This window comes from Pleurodeles waltl, chromosome 1_1 (assembly GCF_031143425.1).
Source record: "Pleurodeles waltl isolate 20211129_DDA chromosome 1_1, aPleWal1.hap1.20221129, whole genome shotgun sequence".
Lineage (NCBI taxonomy): Eukaryota > Metazoa > Chordata > Amphibia > Caudata > Salamandridae > Pleurodeles > Pleurodeles waltl.
The window spans coordinates 955,886,711-955,908,379 of record NC_090436.1 but is presented as its reverse complement, the minus strand read 5'-3'; the positions used below and the strand labels follow the sequence as shown (position 1 = coordinate 955,908,379).

Sequence of the window (21,669 nt, the reverse complement as noted above, 5' to 3'; positions counted from 1 at the left end):
TCTGCCATGTTATATTTTTCCTTATTCTAATGTAATACACTGAAAAAGAATGTAATGCTTGTTGCTGTGTCTGCCACCGAATAGCACCTACATGGCCCAGGACAACAATTTGCCTGTAGGGCCTCTGCGGTTTTTTGATTTTCTCCCCAGTGAGCCTAATAGTCTTGCAGGTTCACTGGTGGCCTTCCTTTTGAAACTGACTGAAACTCCAGGGCATGCTCTGAGGTTTAGTGGCACACACAGTGCATAACGTTTTAGGACAGTGGCTAATGATCTGTTTCAGCTCTGTGAATCCAATGATGGTGGCAAACCTGTTTGTTTGACTTTCACTTGCCTCCATAGTGCCTTGAGTACATTCATGGTTCCATCCCCTGGCCTGGAGAGTTCAGGGAGATAGCTGGATGTGAAGGAACTGAGTCCAGAGCTGTAAACTGCATCCAACACTGGTGGAAATTGAATCACCGGTCTGTTCCCTAAAGAATTGCCTTTACCAACCCCCTTCGTGGCAATGCTTGGTCCAGTGGATTCCTCAGCACCATAACAATCTAAGAGTCACTGGAAGTTTGCAAGATATAGAGTTTTTTAACTTCATTAGCAAAGCATCTGGTCGGCAAGGCATATGCAAACATCAGGAAAGCCTCTGTCTCTGACCAGGAAAGAACTGTTCTGAGCAAAGTTTGAATATCCACTGCAATATTAATTCAAACAAAGCATTCCGATTTGTTAAAGATGTCAGTTCATATTACATTGAAAGGACATCATCCAATTGAAACTGATCACCAGATTCCAGGTTGCAACAGTTCAACATTTTCTCAAGGACAAATGGGTACAGTTCTTCTACTGTTGAACAATAGACATATTTCAAATGGACTTTGCATCTCATAGGAATGAAATCTCAAAAAAGACTTAGGGGGTTATTCTAACTTTGGAGGAGGTGTTAATCCGTCCCAAAAGTGACGGAAAAGTGACGGATTTACCACCAGCCGTATTACGAGTCCATTATATCCTATGGAACTCGTAATACGGCTGGTGGTATATCTGTCACTTTACCGTCACTTTTGGGACGGATTAACACTCCTCCAAAGTTAGAATAACCCCCTTAATGTTATGAAAAAATAATTTCAACACTTTTACATGGCTGCCAAATGCAAGCTATGTAGGCCACAGTCATCCTAACACAAAATAAATATATAATGCATTTGATTTAATACTTTTTAGTAAAACACATAAAATATTCAAATTTATAATTTCAGCATTAATAGTACTTCATTAGTATAAGTAAAACATTTCATTTTACATGGAAAAGCTTTGCTATTGCATTGCATTAAGTATAACAGAGAACTGTATTTTCTCACTTGCACATATATTCAAAGTCATAAATCTTTCACTACACACACAAAATGTAAATTAATTTCTACCTGGGCTATTAGTTTAGAGTCTAAATTATGTTTTAACATCAACTTTAACCTTCTAGGGTGTGATTTAATTAAAAAGGCACCTATGTCGAACTTTGAAATACAAGCAAATTGCACATTTAAAATGCGTCGTGCGTTTATAAAATAAAACTTGTCACAGTCTAATAACTTTAGTGACATGAGGGACAGCACTAAAATTTACGCTCTATCAGTGTGTTCCTGGGGAGTTCTTTCAGCCTACTCACGTTTTGTTATGTAGCTGGCCAGCTGGCAACATAGATTTCACATTTAAGTTAAACATTTGGAGTTGTTCAATTAGCTCTAAGTGTAATTCAGCTCCAAGCAAACCAGTATCCCAAAAGATGCACCGCCACCTTGATTAACTTGAAAATGGAAGTCATTCTGTATTGTCCACTGGAACTTAATTCTTCATTCTAGAGTTACGCCCTTTATTTAGGTGGAAAATAGGCATTGAATCTCTTTCGTAAAGGTTTTTGTAGTGGTCATTCTCCTGGGCAGTGATTTCTTTAGGTGTTACTCCTCCCAGGCCTTGGGCTATCCTCTTCGATCTTGCCTGATCCAGGAAAGGTGGACACAGAGAAATACTTCTGCTCGATTTAAGGTGGTATGAATTCAAAGTCAGATTCATAATGTGCTTACTATGGTTGATACATGGTGGGGGAAGAGATGAGAAAGACATGCAGATGGACATTCTGGGGAAATGGTGATATCCACTTTCTGGCTATAACTATCCCAATGGAGAACCTTAGAAACATCGGGATATATAAATAGAGGGGAGGGGGATATTGCACTAGCTCAATGTATGCAAGCACTGTGCACATACATCGAGGGGAGACAGGGCCCAGTAATGGCATACTACAAAGATTTTACCAGGGAATGCCAGCAGCGAACCACCCACTTCTGCTGCAGTTAAAGCAAGCCTTGGCAAAGCCCATAGTTCACACCTATAAGTAAACCTTTGTAAACTATAACCTTTGTAAATTATATTTAGCCATGCTGTACAGCAGAGTGCAGCATGGCTAATTTATTAAAAAATATATATAATGCAGCCGCTCCACCATTTAGTAGGTGAGCTCCAACATTTGTGCTCAGCTACAAAATAAAGCAGGCATTTTTAAAATTGTATTTACCAATCCGAGGTGGATTGGTAAATTAAAAGATTTTTTTTTTTTTAAAAGAGCAATGACACAGCCACTGAATAATTTCGTAGGAGCGCACGAACATGCATGCACTTGCCTACAAAATGACACAAGCGTTGTTTAAATTTACCAATCCATCTCAGATAGGATCAAAAGTGATTTTTTTTTTTTAATGTAAAAAAAGGTAGAAGTTGGTTGATTCAATGTGAAACGTGGGTATGAAGGGCCTGGGATAAAGAGTACAACATGGAATGCTGGGTGTGAGAGAGGACACAGCAAGATGACTGTGTGGCGCTGTGTGGAGCACAAGAGAAAGGTACGAGAGATATCAATGTAGAGCTCTGCGTAGGGGGAGAGGACACAGCAAGAGAGAACGGCGAGGACTGCTGGGTGTGGCAGATGAGGGAGACAGCTGTAAAAAATGAATTTCCAGGAAGTGAACACCGACGGAAGCATAAAAGGCAGCCAATCAGGAGATGGTAAAAAAGCTATGGTCCAAAGGAGGGCCGAAGAAGGATGTGCTAAAACAAATAAAGCCACCGAACGGAACACGAGCAAATAAGAGTAACCCAACAAAAGCCTATACCTCATGACTATCAAACAGCTGCTAATAAATGTTAGTCACGGCCTTGTCTTGGGGATGGTAGTCACACATGATGGTAGTCAGTGCTTAATTTGTAAATAAAGAGGTGCCGGTGCTCAAAGCCCTTTTCATAAACACCTCTGCTGTAATTAAATCTGCCAGCACTGAATACTGAGGCAGAGTAATCTTGAAGCCATCTCGGACCCCTTCAATCCATTTACGGCCACCCCTGCCCCTTCAGCTCATCCTGCAACTTTCTACTTTCTCCCTTTATGACGCTTTTGAGTTATTCCTTCTTCCGTCTTTCTCATATGTGTCCTTTGCTCGCAGCAAATGCTTGAGGCACAAAAATAAGCCCAGGTCCTCACAAATAAGTGCCGGTGCTCAGCACCGGAAACAACAAGCACAAATTAAGCACTGATGGTAGTGCCACTTTGGGTGAAGCCCTTCCAGTCCAGCAACGAATAGCACACATCTGGGGATCAACTCAAAAACATGTACAGCACTTGTAATGCAACTTCTAACACAGATCACCTGCGCACATTTCAAGTCCTTGAAAATGATAACAAGCAGCACGGAACATGGATACGGCGCAAAGGCTATCGATCACACACCTTGCAAACAAACATGTTATTTAAAGGCCCAGAAACATAGACTGTATGTATGTTTGTATTAAAGTATACACAGGGCACCACAATTTACATGTCTAACAAAACAAAAGTTCAACACGAGTTTTACTGCATATAAATTTATTTTGTTCATAATAAAAGCATAGTACCATGTTTAAAAAGACGACCTTATTAGCAGTTAGTGGTTATCATTTGAGTATCAACATCAGTACTGAAATATTGACATGTGCAAAAATAAACCCACCTAAAACCATGTAACAAAAGTTTTGAACGCTTGTGTGCGTCTATGATTGTAATAACATGCCATTTGTGGCTTGAACCTTTCCTAAATTATGCGTCTATTTTGTCGTGAGCTCATTCTTATGATAACCGGAAAATCACATGGAATGAAGGTGCCAGAGCTGCCTTTATATTAAAATATAATAATATATTGTAGCACCAACTGCTCACTATAACACTGTACAGGTAATGCGCGGTGCATTCAATAAATATAACATCAAGAAAATGCATTTCACTGTTTTCTTTTTCTTTTCGTAACACTGCAGCGTTTGGACTACTTCATGCGCTTGATTTGAGTCCTAAAAACCAACGTTCATTTTCATTAAATTCAGCAAATTGGAAACATGTATATTTCAAAGTCAAAAGTGATTTATGCTGGAAGTTAATTGAGGGGTTCGGGAGTTCTTCAGTCTTGATGGAATGGACTTCTGGATAGGAGTTACTCGTCACTCTAAATCAATATCTCCTGCATAGAGAGTGATCAGCAATATGATGGCAAACCCTGTTAACAATCCAGCATTCTGGATGACGAAGTACAAGCAATCTGTTTTCCTTCCCGTTATCTTTTCTTTTAGCATGTCGTTCATTTCCGGGAACTAGAAGAAACAGATTCATTATTGGCGTACTGCTGCCATCATGTGGATGAAAAGTGCAAACATACACAGATCTTTTTAAGACTGGTTAGAAGCTGCTTTAGTGAAATAAGCGAATAAAGTACAATTTAAAAAAGCATTGGTAATGCCAATAGGCCCGGCTCTTGAACAACAGTGGTTTTTGTCATTTATAGGTTTAGTCACTCTATAAGAAATCATAAATGCACTTTGCCACTAATCTTTGAACTCATGCATCCACTGACTCATTCTTGCATTCACCCTGAAACAGCCCCATAAAGCCCATACAGAATCAACAACATATGCAAGATAAATGAAAAGAATACAAGTAGAAAAAAGCATATGGTTGTAATAACAAAACTAAACACAGCAGCAGGTTTCCATCATGCAAAGGTATTGTAAAAAGTGTATTGTTGTTTTAAATTTCCAGGACACATTTAGGCCCATATTTATACTTTTTGACGCTAAACTGCGCTAACGCAGTTTAGCGTCAAAAAGTTTTGCGCCGTCTAACGCCATTCTGAAGCGCCATGCGGGCGCCGTATTTATGGAATGGCGTTAGACGGCGCAATCAGACCGGCGCTGCCTGGTTTCCGTGGGAAAAAACCACGTAGACCAGACAGCGCCGGCGTAGGGGGAAAATGACGCATGGGCGTCTTAAAATGGGGCAAGTCAGGTTACGTCGAAAAAATCGTCTTAACCCGACTTGCGCCATTTTTTAACGACGCCCATCCCCCATCAACATGACTCCTATCATTGTAAAGATAGGAGTCATGCCCCCTTGCCCAATGGCCATGCCCAGGGGACTTCTGTCCCCTGGGCATGGTCATTGGGCATAGTGGCATGTAGGGGGGCACAAATAAGGCCCCCCTATGCCACCAAAAAAAAATATAAAAAATAAAAAATTATACTTACCTGAACTTACCTGAATGTCCCTGGGGTGGGTCCCTCCATCCTTGGGGGTCCTCCTGGGGTGGGCAAGGGTGGCAGGGGGGGTCCCTGGGGGCATGGGAGGGCACCTGTGGGCTCATTTTGAGCCCACAGGCCCCTTAACGCCTGCCCTGAGCAGGCGTTAAAAAGTGGCGCAAATGCGCCGTTTTTTGCCACGCCAACTCCCGGGCGTCTCTTTTGCCCGGGAGTATAAATACCACGTAAAGGCCTGGGAGTCATTTTTTAGACGGGAACGCCTCCCTTGCATATCATTAACGCAAGGAAGGGGTTCACGCTAAAAAATGACGCACATTCCGGGAACTTTGGCGCTATTCGCCTCTAACGCCATAGTATAAATATGGCGTTAGTTGGCGTTAGTTTTGCGTCGAAATTGCGTAAAAAAAAACGACGCAATTTCGGCGCAAACGGAGTATAAATATGGCCCTTAGGACCAAAGTGTTGGCCATTTTGGAAGATAAAACAATGTTACAGTATAGACGATAGCACTCCATAATGGTCTCCTGGTCTAGAGAATGTGGCCACATGGGATGCGGCACACTGCAGATAAAATAAACAGCAAGCAAATTACCTTTTAGAATTACCCGGAGAGCTGTAGCATCCTCTTAAAAAACATTAAAATAAAAAGAGAAGAAGCAAAGCAATGAAAGGAGAATTAGAATATTTGAATGTTGAGAGCTCCACTGAAGACAGTGGAGTGGCTCTGGGCTTGTAATAGGTAGTATAATCATTTTGCTCCAACATTACAATTTCTTTTTATGGTTCTCACTTTTTAATTTAGAATATTCTACCCTTAGTGCATGAAATGTTCTAATAGCCTTATAGCCTTTCTGCCTCTGGCTACACTGATTGTTAAATGCCCTCTCCCTTGTTATAAGCTTAATCAGTATGGACCTCTGCAGCAGGCTATATATAAGAGGAGAAATTTGGAAACTAAAGGACTGACCAACCAGCCCTGACACTGAAGCACAGTAATTTTTAGGTAGATGTAACAAGGTATGAGAAAATGCTGTCATTCACACGACAAGAAAGCAAATGACAAATGTGAACTGCCACCAGTACCCCATACAGTAAGCTTCATGGATGAAAAAAGCAGACTATATATATAGGTGCTCCCTTGCGTCTGGACAAAGCTAAGCCCCTCTGAAGAGCTCTAATGAGAGTGAAACATGTGTCAGGGGTTGCCTTACTCATTCCAGGTTGGCTTGGATGGTATTTGAACAGTCCAAAGCTATAATACTGTGCCTGGAGTGGTAAATGGCTTTTGTCATTTTACAGCTCGGCGAGGATAACACTATGGCGGTCATTCTGACCCTGGCGGTCAAAGACCGCCAGGGCGGAGGACCGCGGGAGCACCGCCGACAGGCCGGCGGTGCTCCAATGGGGATTCTGACCGCGGCGGTAAAGCCGCGGTCGGACCGGCAACACTGGCGGGCTCCCGCCAGTGTACCGCCGCCCCATTGAATCCTCCAAGGCGGCGCAGCTTGCTGCGCCGCCGAGGGGATTCCGACCCCCCCTACCGCCATCCAGATCCCGTTTGTCCGACCGCCGGGATCCGGATGGCGGTAGGGGGGGTCGCGGGGCCCCTGGGGGCCCCTGCAGTGCCCAGGCCACTGGCATGGGCATTGCAGGGGCCCCCGTAAGAGGGCCCCTAAATGTATTTCACTGTCTGCTGCGCAGACAGTGAAATACGCGACGGGTGCAACTGCACCCGTCGCACAGCTTCCACTCCGCCGGCTCGATTCCGAGCCGGCTTCATCGTGGAAGCCTCTTTCCCGCTGGGCTGGCGGGCGGCCTGAAGGCGACCGCCCGCCAGCCCAGCGGGAAAGTCAGAATTACCGCAGCGGTCTTTCGACCGCGGAACGGTAACCTGACGGCGGGACTTTGGCGGGCGGCCTCCGCCGCCCGCCAAGGTCAGAATGAGGGCCTATGTCAATTGTATGCTTAAAGATTTTGCTGTACAAATGGCAAAAGACTTTGTCACTATCTAGCTCGGCGTGGATAGCACTGTGCTGATCCTATGCTTAAAACCTTTGCTAGATAAGCAGACATTTGAGGTGAGCAAATCTAGAGTGTCGCTGGTGTTGCAGGGTGCTCCTTACTAGAGCTGCTCTCCACCTAAATTTGGGAACTTCCCAGAGTTCGCCTTTGTTTTTTTGCATATATATATATATATATATATATATATATATATCTGTATGTTTCAATTTTCAGTATGAACAGAAATAATATTCCACCTTAAATGCCTGTTGACCTTAACATATGTTTTTGACAATCAATATCTCAGGTCTACTGCATTTGTTATAACTTTGTATAAAAAACAGATCAGACCTATAGCATCAGAAATATTTTTCAGAGTGACACATTCTGGCCTCTAGCTATTCTCATTGGCTGATCGCCATAACCAATTGAGGCCTCCTGTACTGAATGAACTTAATTTTTCTCAAGGCACCTATGAGGCATAGAGTCATAAAATTACATAGTTTACAAAATTACAGGTCGAAAAACAAACTACTATGGGGCATATTTAAGAGCCCCTAGCGCCACCTTAGCAATGCTATAGCGTCATTTTCTTGATGCTAAGGTGGCGCCAAAGTGGCATTTTTCCGACGCCATATTTACAAAGTGGGGCGAGGCATGTATTGCACCACTTTGTAAACCCTTACACCACATTATGTCTGTGCCAGGCATAATGTAGGCGTTCCCTTGTTAGGGGGGGGCGAAAAAATGGCACAAGGAAATCTAAAACATTTCCTTACACCATTGTTTTCTGCACTTTCAACACCTGCTCAGAGCAGGCGTCAAAATGGGGTATGCCATTATTTAAAATGGGCCCCTATGTACTCTGCCAGAGTAGCACTAACATTTTGGTGCTACTCCTGCAGAGCACACCAATAGAGTAAAAAAACGCTATTGCTCCCTACTCTGCGCCATGGTGCACCGTATTTTAAATACAATGCACACACAATGGCGGTAGGGGGCGCTAAGGGGTGCAAGGAAAGTGGCACTGCACTGGGTGCAGCACCACTTTCCTTAAATCTGCATCTCCCTCTGCTAAAAAGGCCTAAAAAGGATTCTAAAATGGCACCAAAACACTTTGCTTTCTAAGGTAATCTGTGTGACTCTATGACAAAATACCTATCTGTAGGCTTTAATACAGAGTAATAGTAATCTACCGTTAAGTGCCTGTTGACTTTAATGTATGCTCTTCACACTCAATACATCAGGCCTACAGCCTTTATAGTAACTTTTTATTATAAACAATCAGGTTTATAACCTTTATCTTTGGCTTGTCACAATAACTAACTCAGACCTACTTCATTGCTTATAAGTCTTCCCACAAGACAACTATCACGTAGACCAGAATAAAAGTACAAATATCTATACACTGCAGCTGTCAAAACAAGATAGAAATATAAATCTCTACCAGTATAGCCAAGTAAGAATTTCCACAGTGCAAATTGTCTGTTACCAAGACTTGCCTATTATGGTAATGTGTGAGATTCCATGTAACAAAATACCTGCCTACAGGCTTAGCACTATGTAATATCAATCCAATTTTAAAGCCTATTATCTTTAACAACATGCGTTATAGAATAAGTAACTAAGACCCAGTTGCTTTGTCTTGACTTTTCATTAAAAACATATCACACCTAACAAATTTTATATAAGTTTTCATAGTAAACCAATAAGGCCTCTAGCCTTTACAAACTGCTTGCTTTAATATATAACATAGTTCTACAGAAGTACACATAAGCTGGCAATCAAAAGGCATGCAGTTCTAAAATTACAAATATATACAAGATTTTATTTGACAAACTATATGTAACCCCTCTCAATATGGCCTAGCAAGAAACATCAGAGTGAAATGCTATTGGCAAAGTTTGGCATTGTGGGTGACAAACACCAAACCCCTTGCCTAGTATGATAAGTAGTGAGACTGCAAGTAAACAAATACTTTTTTACAGCCTGTAATATAATGTTATAACAATCCACTGCGAGAGACCTATTTACCTAATTTTTTTTATATTAAATAAGCCAGTTTACTGCCTTTTGTAATAAAACTGATTGCTTGCTGTATAATTTGGAGCACTGTGGGCTTCTGGGAAATCATGCTGTGGTAACTGCAAGTGTAATGTTGGAGATTTAGCAAATGTGTTCATAACCAAATATACCAAAATTGGTTTATAGGGAGATGGGAACATTGTAATTTACAATAAATGTCTTGAGAGTTATGAAAATGGTTGATGTAACCCTAGTATACATAAGGACTATTAGCCTCTGGGAAGTGCAAGTGTCTAACAAGTTCTATTTCTAGGGAACTATTTTATTTGGTGTCTTTATACATATGCACAGGTAAAATGTAGCCACTCACAGTGAAAGCATTCAATAGCTGGAGAGACATGTCAACAGACAAATGGTAAAAGAGTGTTTATTGTTAGCTCCTTTAAATGTATGTATTTTTTGTATGATACTTTCTGGAAAACACAGGGCTGGCAAGACAGCTAAAGCTGTCTTCAGGCCACACCTAATGAACCACAAGGTAGGTTCGAGCACTTCTTTATCTCCATCTCCTTAATCTGTTGTATAAATACACCGGTGACAGCTCAAAGACCTCAACAAGGTAGACTTTAACAAGCTTTACCAAACAACTAGCTCTCAATCAGCACAATGACAATACAGAAAGTATAACTGTGAATATCTAGATAACATAAACTCCATAAGAAATAAAAGGGCACCACACACAACCTAGAAACTCTAAACAGAGCTTGCAACAAATGCTTCAACTATGATTTGTTTTTTCTAAGAAGGCAGTGTCTTTATCTTGATTACTAATGGCATAAATCATAGTCTAAAACTCACAAAACAACCTTCAAGAAGAGCAAACGTTACCAGAAAGTCAACTAAGGAAAGAAGAAAAATGCCTTGCCAAACACATTAATGGATACACAAACTAGACACTGCTCATTTTCAGTACTTACGATGAACTTACCAAATGATAAGCCCTTGCAAACACTTCACAATTGCCTCCACAACATTGCAAAGCAGCCACTATTAGTTTTACTAAAAATCTGCAAAGATGTGCAAGTCAATTTTAAACAGTTTTTTCATCTTCTCACAATGACATTGACTGAAATAATATTTTATCATTATGACTAGCCTCAAAGCACACAGGGGCTTATTTTCAAGCCCCTAACTCGACAGGAGCATCACTTTCAGCGAATCTCTGGTGGCGCTGTGCCTTTTTCCACATTTACAAGGTGTGCTAAGCCACTTTGGGTGGCTTAGCATCGTCTTGTAAATATGGGCCCCTGATGCAGTTTTCGTTTTTGGAGCTGCCTCAGGCTTACGATTTCTTGTAAATCTAGGGCAGTGTCAAAAGCAATGGGTGTTGCTGTGGGTGTTTCCACGCAACACCCATTGCTTTTGACACTGCCTCAGATTTACAAGAAATCGTAAACCTGAGGCAGCTCCAAAAACTAACGCCACCCCAGGGGTGGTGTTAGAGTGGCACGACTATGAGAAATACTCTTATTTCTCCTTGTTTTTGCTATTCGTATGTGTGCTGCATTCTGAAGCACACATAGAAAGAGAAAAACACAATTAATGATTGTTTATGTGCAGGAATGTATCCCTTCCTGCACATAAACAATTGTTAAAACATGACAATTGGCTACTTCCATGTGTGCTGCAGGATGCAGCACACATAGAAATAACAAATCGCCATTATTGATTGTTTATGTGCAGACAGGGACACCTTCCTGTACATAAACAATAATTCCCTGCAATGTAGGCACTGGTACACTAGTGTGAGGGTGCCTGCTTTGGTGCTAGGTAGTTAATTTTAGCGACCACGAAAGGGGAGAGGTTAGAAATATGCTGCGTCTTGCAGATATGGTGCATTTCTGCTCTTTTCCAGTGGCGAAAGGGCAGCACAGCAAGACACTTTCTGCACCACCCTGCACCATGCAGGCTTGTAAATAAGCCCCATAGTTTTTTATACGTCGGTGGAACCCTGCCCTGCATATCGCATCAAACAAGTCTTCCCCTGTTTGGCTTTGTGAATTGACCTGACTACAATAACAAAAACTCCTTGTAGTGGTCCCCAGTCAGTTAAAGCATAGAATAATCTACTCTGTACTAAAGAACCCCAATCAGGGACCCTATTTCCGGCCGCATCTTGACCAATTTACAACGCAATGCACCGTAGCAAAACATTAGATAGGATACTATAGTATCACCTACAATAAAATGTTAAACAAAACTAACCACTCCATGACTTCTAGAAACGAAGCCAATCTGCGAAAGTGATTGGTTTAGCTCTGACTGACAGCTTCTCATCTTTCCTGATAAACACCAACAAGTTGCACTGATTCTTCCTGATCTGTGTCACTGTCAACAATGACATCCAAAAGTGCACTAAACTGAATTCACTCACTTCATCTGTGTTCAGAATCAGCGAGATTGGTTGGAATCTTAGAAATCATACTATTGTGGCACACTGTGTGGCGTTCTGTAAGGATGCATCTCATTCCCATTAGTTTAGCTGCTGTATGAGACCCAGTTGCATCTATCTACTGGATCAACATAAAATCCGCTTACAGCTGTATGCCAACAAAATTTGCATAGAAAAAAACACTTTTTTCCCAATCCAGAATTACGAAATGCTCAGTTCATATCCAGCAATAGATGGGAGGGTGCTTTCTCTATCCAAACAAAGCACAAACAGAATCCTTAGTCTGTGGAGAACCACACTCCACTTCTTTTCCTTTCAATTGCCCCTAGTTTATGTTCAACGCTCCTGCTCCAACTCAGAAAGCCAAGAACAGGGGGTTCATATTCATTTCATCCCTCTCATGCATCCCTGATATTTACAAATATAGAAAGTATCATTGCAAATAAGTAACAAGGGATGGAGTTAGTGAAGGGAGAAGTCAGCTTGTAAAACTAACATGGTACAAAACATTCCTGGCTCTACTTGCAAAGCGGCCTTTAAAAGCCTCCTAAAAACTGAGTGGACAAGCTTCAAGGGCTCCAAAACCAAGCTGCGAAGATGTGTCTGATTTTATGAAACTATGAACAACCTAAGCCAGCACTGAAGGCACTCCATTGACTCCCACTTATTGATGGGATACATTTTAAATCTCTCTGCAAAAGTTAGTCCCCCATTACATCCATTCTGGAAAACTATGGTCTGCTCCCAGGCATCTGATTCCACAATGCAAAGCAAATAGGTAGATATATTGTGGCTACTCTCGGGGAGCGTTGAGTCGCAAATGTAATGGCCTAGACAACCTACTGAGAGCAGAGCCAGTCTACCTCCAATTCAGGAAACTTTCTTAAACTGAACTCTTCAAAAAATTCTTCTTTTGCTAAATGTTATCTTATAGAGTGCTCAGATACCTAGCCTTTTCATCGTGCTAGGAAATAGTTTGCCGTATAGTTTCTGTCCAGGACCCAAATCAAAAAATATCAGATGGCAGTGATCACCTCATCCTGCTGTTCTCTAATGATCACTACATACCTTTTTACTAATTTGTGATGTTACTTTCTATATCTGTGTAATGTAGAGCTCTGAGGTTCTCATGTAATAAAATGTACAGTACTATGAATAAATAAATAAAAAATATTAAATCAAACGTTTTCACGATTGATTGGGTAAAGGGTTAATTAAAACCAATCTAGCAAAATTCTCACTGCATGAATTCTTGAAAACAAATACGTGATTCATTTCAGGCAACACTTGTCCAAGTCGCTTCCATAAAGTCTGGTTGATAGAAAGTTATTTATAAATCAGATATCTATGTGCTGTAGTTTTACATCTACTTTTCCCATGCATTTCAAACTGACTGTTGAGTCACCAAAATTCTCTCAGCGTGTACTCTTGAAGATGCCTGACGGTTGATCTACACAATAGTGCCTGCTGGAAGTGTACATTTGCTCATTCATATTTTATATGTTTTCTCCAGAGAGAAAAATTCTCTATCTTGGTATAGCTTTTCCACTCCACTACCATTCAATAATGGATATAATCCTTCCCTTTATGTCTCTAGAAATGCACTCACTCACACCATTTGAATTGGTAGGTAAATGTCTTTACTGATGAATGCTTCTATCTCCAGATTTCTCACCTTGTATATATTCCCCAAAGCATCGGACTGGATTAGGAAACTCACATGCAGTACTCCAGCATGCCAGTAGGTGGCATCATGTGGTTTTGCACCAATGTTGTTCTGCTCTGGAAATAATGAGCACAGCAGCATATAAGTGCAACCCAGGCACACAGGCACCCTGACATCAGCTCCTTTCTTTGCACACCCTCAGACGCAGACCTGGAATTCTACTCTTTTTTATGTTTGACAAGATTTTTACAAAAAATGAATGTTCTTTTTTCAGTGTGCAAGGGAAATATGACACCTCCTAAAGTGATAGGGTTTAAATTGCATAGGGACTGTTGCAAACATATGTCTGTGACAGACCCCTACGATGGATGCCTGCGGTGTCTGGGATCAGATATCACATACATTACACCAGCTCTTTGTTTCCGACTCACATAATAAAAATAACTATGGTTAGGGATGAGGCGGCTGTTAAGTCACGGAATTGCAACGCATTGTTTTAAGGTGTTGTGGGCCCCCCCATATATTGGGGCATTGGGGACTTTGGTGACTCTGGTGGACTCTCCCCCCACATACCGGCTCACTCTAGCGCAGTTTGGCCTCGCCAACCACCTCAGGTATTGGGCTCCAGCTGGGCTGGTCTGGATTGGAGGAGGTTGAAGGGGCCCCGAAATGGTCCAGCGTGTTGGGGACTTCAAAGTTCAGACGTTTGGACATTTGGACATGGCTGGTGCGGGTGCCACGGAAAAGGGGAAGGACCCAGCAGGTCTCAGCAGGACCTGGACCCACTGGCCACAAACCAGTTTACCATAAACCAGTAACTGGAGTTCTTGGAGTTTGCAGGCAATACAATATAAGAAAGTGAGCATACATCCCCATTTCTATCAGTATATATTGGCCCCCTACTGAGACTTGTATTGTGTTTGATTGGCTTGTAGAACCAATGTTGTGGAACCATGTTATTATGAAGTAAGGGACAGGACGAGCTAAAACAAGCCATAAAAAAGAGATTGGTGCTTGGCATGAGTTGTTGAAGGGCATTAGGCCACGGTCCTCCCTTCTTGCATGGAAGTGGCCGGTGTTAGGATGGTGCAGCTTGTGCCTGAGGGGAAAACTGCTCCAGCACCTTAGCCATGGTTGCACACTTAGACACCACTGTAACAAGGGGCAGCATCTTTTGGACTGAATTGTTAATTGGACCAAGAATTAAGATCAAGAACTTGCAGGGATTGACCATAATCAAGGTTCTGTGACTCTTTAGCAACTTTTCATTTTCCTGCACATAAGTCAAGAATGTGTCGTTTAATAGCGTGGATGGACTAAAAAGGTGAAGAAGGAGTAGGAAACCATGCCGAACAGTAACAGTAAGAGCGTCTGTGGACAGTCATACTGTGATTTATTCCCCATCATTCACCTTGTTATCAATTCTTACAGGGTCATTACTAAAAGAATATAATTGTTTGTTTCCACAAAAGCTGACACTTATCTCAGTTAAGGGAAGATTAATCGTAGACTGGGAAAGTAAGGATGACACTAACCCGGGGGAGGAAAAAGGCAGCAAAGAGTTATAGACAAGGTTTGCCAGGACTAATGGAGGAGGATTTGGTTGAATGCCAGAGTGAACCATTTGGGGGGAAAACTCCCTCAAAATCAACAGTCCCCAAGAAATCAAAAACAGCAGTCCACAACAAGACAGAGAGATATAAAATCACTGATTTTCTAATAACTAAGTCGGCTGTTAACCCCTCTGCGGCTTTGAGGGGTCCTCTGCCTTTCCTCCATTGCCTGACACCTAGACAACTCCTGTAGTCATTGATAAGTTATCTAAAAAAAGGAATGCCTGGGAGTCGACCTGGCAACTAGTTGTATATTGAACCCTCACTTCAGTAACTCAAGCATAACAATTAAAGTGGACATCCACAATTGCAACCAATCTGATTCTTTCTCCGCCCTAAATCTCACTAATTGGCATAATCTGAGTCAGAAATCCCCCTCACCGACACAGCAGGGGGGAAGGGACGCAGGATCCACTGTTAATCGACCTTTTAGATACATTTTTATGCAAGCAGGATGCCAGTATGGGAATGACAAATTCTGGCCAATTACTGAATACCCATCCCATGCAAGGAGGGGGGATGTTCTGAAACTATCAGATACAGCCCGAGACAGCTTTCCATCTGCAGTAGTAGCTTGCATGTGAAGACTGAATACTCCTTCAAACTAAGGAGTCCAAGGAACTTAGATAAGCAGGTTGTTTTTGCGGATACTATACTGATTCGTCAAGTGGAAATTAACATCCCTGTGGCCCCTCCACCGGCAGTTAAACTTAAGGAGGAATTGCCTGATTCAATTGTGATAGGAGAGTCAAGTGCTTCCTGGCGGGTGCTTTTGTCAACCATGGGCGCAATGTTCACCGCTATTCAATATCAAGCTGATAAGGAGAAAATTCAGGTTGAGCTTTCTCAATATTTGGCAGTGCATGTAGTGAGTTTTGAGAAGAAGCTCCAAGAGCTTAATGATTTGATAAGAAGGGCTCATAATTATTCTTATATTCAGCAAGTCTCATGTCAGTGTGCTCCTACAGGGGACAATTCTCAAAAGGTTACAAAAATTCTAAATAACATCTTGACAGAAGTAAGGGCTCAATCTTCTAGAACCCAGGTTAGATACTGCTGTAGTGACGACTTGGTTCATGAAATCTCAGTAGTCAAGAAAGATGCTGACACTGAAGCTGCCCAAGTACAAAAAAGTAATATGTCACAGGCTTTTCATTCTCCCCTTCAGTCTATGGATCAGAGTTTAGTAGATTGCAGGACAGGCCTCTGCTCCCAAGAAACAAGTGCCACCAGGGGTGGATTGCAGGAGAAGCTGCCACCGAATCTGCTGGGAATGAGACATTATTCACTATAATGGGAAAGAAACGGCAAACGAAAGCACGGAAGAAACATAAGGTAGAGCATTAAAATAGAATATGGAAACCATTTGCCAAAATCTATAGGTATGCAGGGATACAACCCAGTGGGGCTAGACAGGGTAGACAAGGTGTATTGGAGCATTCATGCTGCACAAAAGAAGGAAGTGCAGCATGAAAGCCAGGATCATCCCACAACATCGGCTTTTGTAACCAGTAATCTTCAAAAACTGCACAATCAGTCACTTAAGGAAAAAAGTCCAAAATCAAGTGATACCTGGAGCGGCAGCCTTGCCCAACGGGATATGGCAGCCAGCAAACCCCAGGAGCAGGAATCCAACAGTTTCCTGCCTGAAGAGCAATGTAATCAATGGGCCAAATCAACGCTTGAAGCAGGCAAAAACAGGGCAAATAACCAAACGTTTTCAGCAGCTCTAAATGGTTCAAATACACAAAGTCCCCTTGAGGGAAACTATATGAGGGCCTCTGGGCAAGAACAATGCCAAGCATCCCCCCCCAGGCACAGATCTGGGTTTAATCCATTGTTCTTGTGCTCACCAAGGGCCATATTTATACTCCGTTTGCGCCGAAATTGCGTCGTTTTTTTTGACGCAATTTCGACGCAAAACTAACGCCAACTAACGCCATATTTATACTATGGCGTTAGAGGCGAATAGCGCCAAAGTTCCCGGAATGTGCGTCATTTTTTAGCGTGAACCCCTTCCTTGCGTTAATGATATGCAAGGGAGGCGTTCCCGTCTAAAAAATGACTCCCAGGCCTTTACGTGGTATTTATACTCCCGGGCAAAAGAGACGCCCGGGAGTTGGCGTGGCTAAAAACGGTGCATTTGCGCCACTTTTTAACGCCTGCTCAGGGCAGGCGTTAAGGGGCCTGTGGGCTCAAAATGAGCCCACAGGTGCCCTCCCATGCCCCCAGGGACCCCCCCTGCCACCCTTGCCCACCCCAGGAGGACCCCCAAGGATGGAGGGACCCACCCCAGGGACATTCAGGTAAGTTCAGGTAAGTATAATTTTTTTTTTTTAATATATTTTTTTGGTGGCATAGGGGGGCCTGATTTGTGCCCCCCTACATGCCACTATGCCCAATGACCATGCCCAGGGGACAGAAGTCCCCTGGGCATGGCCATTGGGCAAGGGGGCATGACTCCTATCTTTACAATGATAGGAGTCATGTTGATGGGGGATGGGCGTCGAAAATAAATGGCGCAAGTCGGGTTAAGACGATTTTTTCGACGTAACCTGACTTGCCCCATTTTAAGACGCCCATGCGCCATTTTCCCCCTACGCCGGCGCTGTCTGGTCTACGTGGTTTTTTCCCACGCAAACCAGGCAGCGCCGGTCTGATTGCGCCGTCTAACGCCATTCCATAAATACGGCGCCCGCATGGCGCTTCAGAATGGCGTTAGACGGCGCAAAACTTTTTGACGCTAAACTGCGTTAGCGCAGTTTAGCGTCAAAAAGTATAAATATGGGCCCAAGCCACCCCAGTTTGGACCCAGCCATATGCAAATCAGTCTTGACCCTGTTCTTCATAGGAACAGTCCAGCCTGAACTGTCAAGCCACGTCCTCCCTGGATCAGAAACAAGCATCCTGGGACCGGTTTCAGGATATCACCCTTCATCAGCCAGGCTAGCTTGAATCCAGTGGCAAAGTGAGAAAGGGACCCACGTCTGGGCATACCCTAGCCACTTAAGGCACACAAGAAGCACTACTGTCTTGACAGTAAAGTCCTTAAGGATGAGCATTTTGCTTGTTCTGTCCTGCAGGACATGTTGGTTTGAGCCATTCCACAGATCCACCACTGGGGGAGGTATGGCTTTAGTAATGCTCTTTCTGATTGATACCCTACTGAACCCCTGATTCCTCCCCACCCTCTCCTCTCCTGTTCTGTGGAATGGCCCCTTTTTCCACTAAAAAGTTCTTCAGCGATAGAGCTGCACACTGGTCGAGCTAATTTACTGATGGGTTCTGTGTCTTCGAGTGCAACCGCTCTTTGAAAGCAACTGAAGTCATTATGCCCGGGTGGAGTTTATATGCATCCCCAGTAGTCACTTCAGAAGCAGAACAACTTTGGTGTGGTTCTACACAATACTACCTGTCAATGCGCAGGAGTCCCGCTTTCGAGCATCCAGATCTAGTCTGACACCTCACCAGAAAAACAGTTTCCAAAGATAAAAAGGTTTTCTTCAAGGTGATAAGCACAATGGTCAAGGATGGAAATCAATTACTGTGGATGTTGCATGCATTTCGCATGGTCCTGCTTCCCGCCTACTACACAAAAAATTGTACTGCAGGCAACCGGCCATATGTATAGTTTGTCTGCTGTACTGTGGGTGAAGCTGTGTGCCGATCCTGATGCTGTGAATCAGGACCAGAGCATCTGCACTTGAGATTACGTTTTTCCAACTAAATTCGAATTAGATGCTCAAAAATAATTGGGAATAAGGCATTCAACAAAAACTAACACTTTGAGCTGCTTTAACGCACAATATTGAGAGCAACCGTTCAAGCAGACTGCCAACAGATATAATAAGGCTTTGATTACTTAAAGGTTTCTTACTCATTTCTGGAGCGTTACACTGCTGTTGTGGCTTGGGTAAACTTTACCGACACTGTGACAACCTGAATCAGTCTCGAGTCATACCTACATGGGTAGGATTTGTAATTGTTAACCTTGTGTGTGATGTACTCTGGGCACCACAATAAAGCAATGGGGGGAATGTTTGAGATAATCTGAGCCTATAGTAACTATTCCGGTTCACTTTTCACTGTTTCACTTTAAGCTTCTATGCTAATAAGGCCTAACATGGCCACATCTGGTTTAGAGTTACTTGTTTTTCTTTTCAGAAGGCACCTGGCATAGTGGTTCAAGCTGAATAATCAGACTGAGGTAGAATCAAGGCTGATTTGCATACGGTTGGCCTCTGGAAAAACAACGAATTGGAATGAGGCCTGAATAATTAATTGCCACTGGCTGAGATTAATTAAAGGATTCCACGCAACAGCTTTCTATTTTTTCTGCTATGTACCGAGGGACCAATTCATGCTTGAAAAAAGTTGTTAGCTAAGAAATAATTGAGGCACCTGACTAATTAAACATTTCCATTAATCCATAACCTACTAAAACATATTTTTTAAGACTACTGAAATATTTTCAGTAACCATCTTCAAGCATAACACTCTCAGGCAGAAGGTCAAAAAGTTACAAAAGTATGAATTTTGAGTCTATTCTTATTTCTCCAATGAAAATAATGCTAGGTTTTCTCCATTTCTTCCTACAACATCTCCGGAATTACAAACTTAGAGTAATTATGACAGTTCCTGTAGCTGAAGCACAACTGTTGCAAGAGCATTTCAACTTGTATAATCCCGCCCCCCTGATATGCCCCCATAAACAAATTGTTGTCCAGAAATGTTCATTTTTCATTTGTGTTTTTGGACCATTAGAGAAGTAATTTAGCCTGGGTAGACATTGTTGACCCGGGCCAAATTTTTCTGGATTACATTTTAGAAAATGATGGTTGTGCTGCAGTGATGATGTAATATTTTAGGAACTATTGATTTCAATACATAGGTTTTGAAGGTTAAGTAGTCTTATAGAGACAGAAAATAACTCCTTTTTCCAAAATGGCAGCCATAATAGAGGAAGGAGAGACATATATAGAAATTAAACAAATAATAATGGTTTTTAATCCTTTTATGCATACACCAAGCAATGTTTATGATCTGAATATGAAAAAATAATGTTTTGTACTCCTGTTTTAGACACATTTTCATAGTTCATTGTATTTATTTAATTCAGCGATCGCTGGTGGTACATTTGCAAAATGTTGAACATTTGAGAAGATCATATCCACAGGGACATCTTTTTGTAGCACAGGTTTTGCAAGTACATGTACATGTGAGTTCTGTGAGCAGAGGCATTAGAAACTTCACCCATCAATATCTTCCCAACCAAATTCACACGGATCTTTTTCTGCATGTGCATGATTCAAAACATTTACATATCTTCTGATCAATTAGAACGCTTTTTTTAATGTGCCCACGTACAGAATATGATGTCTGTGGAAGGTCACTTAGCGGAACTGATCTCTGGAACTCAATGTACCGAAGATCGTCAAATGTGTCACAGTCAGAACTCATTTTCCAACCACGCACAAGGGCCCATATTTATACTTTTTGACGCAAAACTGCGCTAACGCAGTTTTGCGGCAAAAAAATTAGCGCCGGCTAACGCCATTCTGAAGCGCCATGCGGGCGCTGTATTTATTGAATGGCGTTAGCCGGCGTTAGCCGACCGGCGCTGCCAGGTGTGCGTGAAAAAAAACGACGTACACCAGGCAGCGCCGGCGTAGGGAAAAATGGCGTTTGGGCGTCCCAAAATGGGGCAAGTCAGGCTGAGGCAAAAAAATCGTCTTAACCCGATTTGCGCCATTTTTTTTGGGCGCCCAGACGCCATTAACATGACTCCTGTCTTAGCAAAGATAGGAGTCATGCCCCCTTGCCCAATGGCCATGCCCAGGTGACTTGCGTCCCCTGGGCATGGTCATTGGGCATAGTGGCATGTAGGGGGGCACAAATCAGGCCCCCCTATGCCACAAAAAAAAATAATATTAATACTTACCACAACTTACCTTTTCTTCCCTGGGATGGGTCCCTCCATCCTTGGGTGTCCTCCTGGGGTGGGCAAGGGTGGCAGGGGGTGTCCCTGGGGGCAGGGGAGGGCACCTCTGGGCTCATTCTGAGCCCACAGGTCCCTTAACGCCGGCCCTGACCCAGGCGTTAAAAAGAGCCGCAAATGCGGGGTTTTTTGCCCCGCCCACTCCCGGGCGTGATTTTTGCCCGGGAGTATAAATACCACGCACATGCCTGGGAGTCATTTTTTAAGACGGGAACGCCTACCTTGCATCTCATTAACGCAAGGAAGGTGTTCACGCAAAAAAATGACGCTAACTCCATGAACTTTGGCGCTAGACGCGTCTAACACCAAA

General features: G+C 42.7%; 1 protein-coding gene across 3 annotated transcripts in view; it reads right to left on the bottom strand.

The window, feature by feature from the left end:
• Positions 1–3,896: 3,896 nt before the first annotated feature.
• The window catches only part of SLC39A8 (solute carrier family 39 member 8), a 277,625-nt gene continuing 259,852 nt past the window's right edge, over positions 3,897–21,669 (bottom strand). For all 3 annotated transcript variants that reach the window (XM_069230211.1, XM_069230210.1, XM_069230212.1), the window contains exon 9: positions 3,897–4,662. In XM_069230211.1, coding sequence (XP_069086312.1) covers positions 4,513–4,662 — 150 coding nt within the window. In that variant the 3' untranslated portion in view covers positions 3,897–4,512. The remainder of the gene's footprint in view (positions 4,663–21,669) is intronic.